The 9,259-nt window shown below is 36.9% G+C and overlaps 1 protein-coding gene across 1 annotated transcript; it reads left to right on the top strand.

The window, feature by feature from the left end:
* The first annotated feature begins 331 nt into the window (after positions 1 to 331).
* On the top strand, positions 332 to 8,341 carry LOC117832526. Its single transcript, XM_034711694.1, has 13 exons — positions 332 to 451; positions 2,231 to 2,273; positions 2,638 to 2,724; positions 3,080 to 3,197; positions 3,890 to 4,012; positions 4,132 to 4,209; positions 4,583 to 4,633; positions 5,550 to 5,600; positions 5,688 to 5,762; positions 6,362 to 6,570; positions 6,756 to 6,915; positions 7,802 to 7,896; positions 8,205 to 8,341. The coding sequence occupies exons 2-13, from the start codon at positions 2,241 to 2,243 to the stop codon at positions 8,322 to 8,324; spliced, it is 1,200 nt and encodes a 399-aa protein (XP_034567585.1). The 5' UTR covers positions 332 to 451; positions 2,231 to 2,240; the 3' UTR covers positions 8,325 to 8,341.
* The last annotated feature ends 918 nt before the right edge of the window (positions 8,342 to 9,259 follow it).

The raw sequence follows: 9,259 nt of genomic DNA, 5'->3' as shown, positions 1-9,259 counted from the left end.
TGATAAGTGCGCTACTTTGGCTGTGATGTACATCAGCAAAACATATTTTAACTGAAGTCATCAAAAAAAATTAGTGGAGTGAAACATTTGCCTGCAAAATATATAAAGTAGCTTTCTCAAGTAGAGTACCTCAAAGATGTATCTATGTACAGTTCTTAATTAAATGTACTCAGTTACATTTCATAACTGCAAAATGAGAGATGTATGCAGTTTTAAAAGCCGCGCATTCCAAAATTCAAATTTCAGTCTTGCACCAATAGCTAACCGAGGAATGGTGATAACCTCTGACCTTTCCGCTGCCAGCCAATCACAGCCAGCAGGACACGAAAAGCGCTATTGCGGTTTAACGGCTTACTGAGATGTGAACCTGAAGCGCGAGAAGAGGAGAGAGCGCTGTATGGGAACGAGGTACAGTGGATTCCACCAGAGAGGGACATCCTGGTTAATAACGGTAAGGTTTGATTATACAGTCTATGATACGATTAAATAAACTGTTTAAATTGATGACGTTACTCTGGCCGAAGCTACTTTGTTGACCGCAAGATAACGCTAGCCCAAGCTACTTTCTTATAATGTCAAGCATATGGTTAGAAGTTGCTCGGAAGCTGGGCGCAAAATCAACTTTTTTTATCCACCGCCATGGATAAATAGTGAACGTATATATTTTACTTGCCACGTAATCAATTAAAGTCGGGTTTTTTTTCAAGAATGAAGGAAGCAACTCTACTAGCTTTTTTACCAGTGTGTGATGCTATTTTTTCTGCGGTTTGGGACGTATTGAAGTATTTTAGCCACCTAAAAGAAGGTCCATCCTGGAAAATGCATATCCGTTTGAGTGTACGTTATATTTTGAACATTTTGACGCTCTGCATTGCTGTCAGACAGCCCTTTCCTTGGTACTAAATACCCTCAACCGCGCACCTTCCATAGAAGAGATGGAGCTATACCTGTCCTGCAGTAAACTATATTACGCTGCAGATCAACTATTTGGGTCGGATTATCAGCAGTTTATACTAAAGATCAAATACACTGTGGGGACAATAGGCCATTTGTATGCAGTGGTGCAACTTCTCCGTTTTCATTTTTCACCCTAAACTTGGTCATCCATGTAACTCGTGTAGATCTGAAAAAAAAAAAAAAGACTGACTCATCAAAGTAATCTGCAAGTATCTGTGAGTTATCTGCGCCACATGCGCTTATTACTTACTGGTAATGTTAAGAGGGTCTTTTTCTGATTGAGCTGAAATAGTTAGTGTCAAGTGTATCTGAACGACAAACGATTGAAGCAACATTAATTAGGCGACTGTATATTGCATGCCTGTAGATTTAAGAATAAAGGCATCCTGCCGGTTTGGTAGCGGGAGAAGTTTAACCAGAATAATAAATACCAGGAAGTGAACCCCAGTGTTGAATATGACCTGAGCTCTTGTTTTGTTTCTGTGATGCTGTAAATGAGTTATGTAATTCTAGCCATTTAATTCCTTCATCTGTTTAGTTTATATTAGGTTGGTGATAATGTGCATGTAACTCAAGGCAAGGCAGTTTTATTTTTATAGCACATTTCATACACAATTGCAATTCAAAGTGCTCTACAGAGAAAGTAAGAATAAAAAACAGTGCAGAAAAGAGTTAAAAATTAGTAAAAGAAAAATAAAATGATTAAAATAAAATTAATAGATTAGGGGGAAAATTAATTTATGTATATGTTAGTCTTCATTCAGATTGTATTTTCTTATTCTTTCTTTATAGAAAACCAGACACAACTTTAACCACACAGCAACATCATATGCAACTGCTGTGCTGGAAGACTTGTATGTTTTGTTGCAAAGAGAAAAGTAATCCTATCAACCTTTCTCAGCCTGTTATTTATTATTTATTTATTTATTCATTATTATGTATTATTGGGGGTGATTGTCACCTTTTTTTTTTCCTGTGACGAGTTCGCACCCTGTGTATGAACCAGAGTATATAGAAGAAGAACTTTTGCACATGGAGACTGTAGGGCCTGAATAAGAGAGAGGTGAAATATTTTTGAAAACTTCGTCTGTCTGACCTCATGAGAGCACTTTCTTACCCAAACAGCAGAGCTGCACAGAATTTAGTCTTGGTCTGGGATGTGTTGTCATATAGTTTTGTCCATTACTGTGGTCAACTATTTAGGTAACCATACTGATGTTAAATTACATGAATGTTATACTCATTGACATTTTTTTGTGTTCTCTCTTTACAGTGTCAACAGCATGGATTTAAGCCAATCAGACAGATCAGCCTTGGTATGCCTTTCTTTTTAAAATTATTTTATTTACATTTTTATTTTTATTCTCTGGGGTGTATAGAATTTAGGGAAGTTGAGATGGCAGAGAGAACACACTCAGCCCGCTGGAAAAGGGCAAAAAGATTGGAAGAAAAATGTGCACGCGACGCTGCATCAGACGTCTTACCAACAAACGTTGCTCTTCAGTGTCGTTCACTGCTTTTTCAACACCAAGAACATACAGGAGAGGGGGCTTATGCTGAACACAATTGTGCAGATGAGAGAGATTTTATTAAATTAAGTATATTAAATAATGTATTCATTTAAATTGGGATTGTGCATGGGAGATGGAATATGACATTATTTTATTTTTCTTCTTTCAGAACACAAAACAGTTTGCAGTTGTGATCTTCCTCAAAACAAACACAGTGGATGTTGTGCCAACCAGCTGGATTCAGACTATAAACAAGGTGTTTCCTAATCCTAATTTATTGATGCAAAATATAATGTAAACTTGTACTGCAGCTTGTAGCAGCTAGCGCGGCTTGTGGCTCATAAACTGTGTAACACTCTTCCACTGGTCTTCAGATTAGCAGTCTCTGCTGACACTTTGACAAAAACAGCTAAAGACTTGTCTGTTCAGACTGGCCTTTGTCTAGCCTCTCATGTTTTTATATCTGTGTTTTTTTTTAGGTTTATATTTGATAGTTTTAGTCACTTATTTACTCCTGTGAAGTATTTTGTGACTTTGCTCTGTCAAAGGTGCTATATGAATAAACTTAACTTCTTTACATGCGTAACATCTTGTTTTTAATTTTTTTGCAGGCTGTGTATTGCTACTGGCCAAAACCAGAAAACAATGTGACCAAGAAGATCAAGAAGAGAGAAATCCCGGACCAAGAACGATGGACCAAGGATAAAATCAAGATTTTGAAACTCACAGGTTGGGTATTGTATTATACCGTTTTATGTACAAAACTAAGCAAACAAATACCTTTTTAAAATGCAAACTGTTTTTACAGCATAAATTAACACATTTACAGCCTGAGACAAAAAGCCCGTAACATTTACAACCACTAGAAAACTTTGGCTAGACTTTCTCTCTGGTCTGGTCGCGAACCCTGACTGCTTAGAGCAGCCACAGTAGTTGTAGTGTCTATAGTAGCTTCATAGTGTCGATAATAACAATTGTGAACACCAAAATCTGATCTCATGTCATCCCTTGTATGAACCAGAGTACAGAAAAATAACGTTTGCAAATGGAGACCGAAAGGGTTGAAATGGAGAGAAGGGAAACATGTTTGAATACTTTGGAAAACTGACCTTAGTCTTACCTTATAAGGGCTCTTTCTGACCCACAGAGGTAAGAGGCAGAGGCAGGTAACTGCATTGTAGTAGAGTGTGTGCAGGTACAGCTGCACTTCTGTGGAGCAATACTCTGCGACAGTACATCTTCAATAAATCATTGTTCTATTTTAGAACCAGCTTAAATTTTGTATCTTTGAGCACAAAATTAATTTGATATGTTCATTTTTACAGCCCTAATGCATTTATGAATGTATTTATGTGTATTTATTTAAAAAATAATGTGTGTGTATATGTCTCTCAGCTCTGATTTTCACCCATATTTTGTAGACACATACACAAAGGCCAGAGCAAAGGTCAACGAAGCATTAGTCACGTCAAATTTAGAGAGTGACCAGGAGGAGGAAATTTCCCGCAGGAAGATTGTTGCGCCTGTGCGGTACCAAGATTCTGGTAAGAAATGAAATTGGTAAGATTGCTTGATTGTGTGGAAAATATCTCTGTATAGAAAATATTTATCTATCAATGCTGTACTTTCTTACCTGACCTATGTTTAAATATCTCTCCATCAGATACCGAAATAGATCAACCTGTAGCCAAACGAGTGAAAAGAACTATCTCAGTGCCACAGATGCCGACAATGCCTTCCTGTAAGTAAATGTTACTGGGTTACCATAAGGTCTGGGCTGTCAATCCTCCTTTATAATCCCATTTGAACTTCAGTGCTTATTCATTTTAATATTATATTAATATTATATCCCGTTTATTATGCATAAATTAAGTCTATAACCATGCAGTTAATCTAGGCTTATGCCATTGTAAGGTGGAATCACCAAATTTGACAATGAAAATGGAATCAACTGTAAAACATTCAACAGCCAGTAGCTCGGAATGTTGCTAAGTTATTGCCATCGCCAAACACACCTATTTGTTTAACACTTGAAAATATTTATGAAAATGAAGAAAGCATCTTTGGTGAAACCGGTGTTTACGTTCTAACTCTCTGTGACCTTGTTTTTCTAGTCAACCCATCACTGGATTTATTTTCAGCCGGAGATGACGAGAATAGTTCAAGTAAGTTTGGATTTCAACACATAAATATAACCTTGTCATCTTTTAATAATATCCATCTGGAGCTGAAGCATATATAGGTATCCAGCCCCATCCTTAATTAGTCCCTCCAGGATTTTGTGATTGTTGCGGCCTAAAATGCCTGATTTTGCTTCAGCTTTTTAAAAAAAAATTGGCATGAAAGTTGCTGTATTTTGAGGCTTCATTTTTTTTAAATGACATTGCAGGAGCAAGTGAGTTTGCACAGATATTTTTTATAGCACACGCGGCATGGAAGGTCACTACTTTATCATTCATGTACTGATAAGGGCAGGCACCCAACTTGCAGTTTGCACACTTGTTTGGAGTCTGTTTTCCAATGGCTGCTTTGTATTGTAGTCCTCTGAGAAGTATTTGTCAGGTCAAAGCTTGACCACTCAAGATTGCCACCTTGAACTCTGATAGCCACCTGTCAACAACATATTTAAAACTTAGAGCAGCTTATGTGCAGCCTAAAAAACAAAATCATTCTCCAAAAGCAAAAGGGAGCACACAGAAAGTGTGATCAATCTTAGCTTTATCATGTTTTTAGAGCCTGTGAATAACCTGATTGTGTATTCTAGGAAAATGCTTAGAAACAGCTCTTGTATTGAATGTCAGAATGTTTTACAACAAAATGTACTGTAAAGCCAATAGAATTCATCACAACTATTGATAGTGCATTGAAATCATTACTTCTTTTTTGGCAACTTGTTTTAACCTCACTAAATATTTAGAGATAAAAACAGTCCCTTTAGGTGTGTCCAAGCATGAAAAGGTTTGGGAACCCCTGTTCTAGTGGAAGCTGTCTCAAATGCTTGTAGTTCAGAATCCTTAGATCACTGATTTAACTTGTAACTAATGTTGTTATATGTTATTTGTATATTGTTTGTTTTTTAAGCTTATCCCACAGGAACCAGCAGTTTCAATGCGCTGCAGAGCAGTGGCCAAGGTATGCCTTTAGTTAATAAGCAACTTGCATATGGTGCCAAAACTACTTGTACACAACTTGTAACTTGTTTATTTTGCACATATGTAGGTCCCTCCCTCACCAGCACTCCAATTGTAGGTCCCTCCCCCATCAGCACTTCGAAAACAACTCCAAGCGATCAAAGTAGGTTGGCATCTTCATCATGACCATGAAAGTCTCAAAGTGAGATATGAAATTCTGGTCTTTCAAACAGGGTTTGAAACCGGAAGTATACATAATTCACACAAAAAGAATTATACAAAATGACAACTGTGAAACTGAAAGAAGTATTTGATTTAGTATATCTTGTGTTTTTTGGTGTCACTTTTAGAGTTGTGAACATTTCAGGGTTCCAAAGAGTTATGAGGTTCTACTGTAATACACCAACTAGTTGTTTTTTTCTTGCTTTTTAATATATAACACACATTTCCCATGTGCCATTTTGCTAGAAAGGCTTGACAATGTATCAATATCGTATTACTAGATATCCTCCTAGATTTTGAATATTGCAATAATCTAAAATCGTAAAATCTTCTCGTTTTAAAGGCTGCATTTTCTGAACTTCTTCCACTTACTCATTTACATCCACATAACTGATGATTATTCATCAAAAATCACTTTGTAAATATTGTGTAAAAATATCTATTTAATTTCTGTTTATACCGCCAGCCCAAGTTGCCAAAGACAAGAAGACTATAAAAGAATGACTTGTTACAAATTAATTGTGTATTCTTATGTCTTAGATGATTCCTGCATACCACCGTATGTGAGGTCCATCTTTATGAGGCTGGACAAGATTGAAGATTCTCTTGCTACCATAAAGACCATTTTAATGAAAGATGGGAGGTCTGCTGACCCTGAGATTGAAGAGCTCACCAGTCCACTAAAGACTGCAGCAGCACTTGAAGCAGTTTGTGACAGACTAAATGATGCAGCTCACAGGAAGAAAGTGGTATGCAAATAGATGTTGCTGTATGTGCATAACAGCCACTTCATAGTGAATATAGACTTAAACACTTGATTGAATCGCAATCAAAGATTTATGTACTTAAAAATTCATCTTGCAGCACTCTGCTTTTTACAGAATAATAATCACTTGCAATTCTATCATTCATTCATTCATTCTTCTCTTCTCAGGTCGATTACCTGTCTCTGCTTGGAGGTACAACACCCGGTGACTCGGTCAGACGAATTATGAGGAGGATTGGAACCAATGCCCTTTGGGCAAACTACAGTTTGAAGGGCCGCAAGGGGAAAAGAAAATTCCAGGACCTGGCGATATATCCAGTCATAGTCAGTAAGTTTTTTTTAGTATAGCTTTTATGTTTCTACTCACCTAACTGCAATCTTTTGAGACCAAACAAAGATCATTTAACTTTTGATGGCTCTACATGACTGATGGACAGAAACAAAAAAAACATCAGTGAGCACAGTGCCTATTTGGACATAATTTTTCAAACTGCCTGACACCTTAGATCCCTCCCAGAAACACTCTGGAATACTTGTACTTTCACCCATTTCTTACTTTAGTACGCGCTGCGATAGCCAATCAGCATGCAGATCACCCGGTGACGTGTGGTGTGTGACGTATGGACCAGTGGAGATTCATCCATCTGGAATATACGGGACACATTGATTCCATCTCTTTGCAGCTTCCCTGAAATTTGTGACTCTACCTGTTTTTATGGGATCAGGAATAAACAGGAGCTCAGTGTGAGGACAGAGAGGGAGAAGGATTATGTGGTGAGTTGTGAAAAACTGCCCCCTTTAGCATAACCGGCTTCCCCATTCAATGTCTGCGAGCTCAACCTTGTTTGATAACAACAGACTAGCGTGGCGTGGGAACCCCCCTCCCTTGTGCGGAAATTTGCATCATGGGCACTCTTTTACACGCGATTGTGACACGTGAATTGAGCGAGTCATTTGCACGAATAGAGCGAGTAAACACAAAACATTCTCGCATCTGTATTCGTGCGAATAGCGTGATCGTCGTGTCTGGTGTGAACGCGACATAATACTTTGCCCAGGTACTTCAAGTACTGTTCTATCATTAGCTACAGATGAAGCCGTCTTGAATTGCCTGTTTGCAAGATGGCTGTTCCTTGACAGGTCCTTGGAATAACACTGAGCCAAAATCAACTTCTTCAAAGACCTTTATTTTTTCTGTCTGTCTTTATCTTTAGAGGCCTGCCAGAAGAACCATTCCAAGACCCTGCAGAAGACAATCGAAAGCTGCATATCAGATACCCTTAGATATGCTCCCCACAGAAGGACTCAGGTCAGTGTAATGCGTTTGTTTCATTGGGAAAAAACCCAGTTCCTTTGAAATGAAATGCCTTTAATTACACAGTAAGGCGTGAGCCTGCACTGGGAGTCACTCAGTTATTTGACTCTGTGCTTTTTTTACTTACCAGTACCAGTAATTGTAATGCTATCACTTGATATAAATCTTTTTTACTTTGAATTACTTAGGTATTTCCAGTAATTACTGTGTAATTAGTGGCCTATAATTTAGATGTTTACCAAAAAGACTAATGATCATTTCTAAATTATTCTGATTTTAAATACAATTTTATTACAATGCAGGTGGATGATGCAAGTGGACCATCCATGACTGAGGACAATAATGCAGGGGGACTGATTACTGAAAATGAAGCAGAACTTGATGGGAGCAGAACTCCCACACTTTATTCAGACTCAGAATAAATTAAGATTGTTTTTTCTTTTTTTCAAATCACGTTATTGTGATATTAAGAGGTTGGTGATATAAAAACGCATATCATCTTTTTTTATTTTTTTCAGATCACGTTATTATGTGATATTAAGAGGTTGGTGATATGAAAACGCATATCATCTTTTTTTTTTTTTTCAAATCACGTTATTATGTGATATTAAGAGGTTGGTGATATGAAAACGCATGTCATCTTTTTTTTTTTTTTCTTGTGGCAGAATATTAATTTAGTTTAGTTCATTTTAAAGTACTGGTACAAGTACAAGCTACAAACTTTCATGTTGAAAAATAAAGAAAAGAGCCATCTGTTTGAACTTTTGTTTCTCTCCTACTGCGTCCATTTGTATTTGTAACATCCTAAACCATTTTGGGAACAAGAAAAACCAAGCAGCTGAAAAATGTTTTAGATACATTCGGAAATAATGTTTTAGCAATGTTGTAACTTAACATTTTCAGAAGGTGAACTCAAAATATTTATAGAGTGTTTTTAGAGAATGTTATTCTTGATCATTCTGGGAACTTAAGGAAAACTTCCCGCTCAGAACATTCTTGAGAACATTCGGGCATTATGTTCTAACAATATTGTCACTTAACATTTCAAGAGGGTTGTCACCTAACATTTTTAGAATGTTTTGAGAGAACGTTATCCTGGAACATTCTAGGAACTTAAAGAAAACTTCCCGCTGAGAACATTTCGAGAACATTCTTGGTAATGTTTTCAGAACGTTTTTATAACAAAAAATTTCTAGCTGGGATGTTACAATATTATTCAGTGAAAAAATCACAAATTCCGTGCTTTCCAGCAATTTATAACTTTAATGCAAAGTGATTGTTTTTTTCAATTATGGGTGACAAATCATGAATGGCACCATGTTACAATACTATTCAGTGAAAAAATCACGAATTTCAT

The sequence above is a fragment of the Notolabrus celidotus genome, chromosome 20 (assembly GCF_009762535.1).
Source record: "Notolabrus celidotus isolate fNotCel1 chromosome 20, fNotCel1.pri, whole genome shotgun sequence".
Taxonomy (NCBI): domain Eukaryota; kingdom Metazoa; phylum Chordata; class Actinopteri; order Labriformes; family Labridae; genus Notolabrus; species Notolabrus celidotus.
This window is presented reverse-complemented; position numbering and strand designations above follow the sequence as displayed.

Coding starts and splice junctions, on each gene's coding strand:
- LOC117832526 (XM_034711694.1), top strand. CDS start 2,241: ATGGATTTAAGCCAATCAGACAGATCAGCCTTG. Junction 4,634..5,549: donor AGATGACGAGAATAGTTCAA/GTAAGTTTGGAT, acceptor TTGTTTTTTAAG/CTTATCCCACAGGAACCAGC. Junction 5,763..6,361: donor AACAACTCCAAGCGATCAAA/GTAGGTTGGCAT, acceptor CTTATGTCTTAG/ATGATTCCTGCATACCACCG.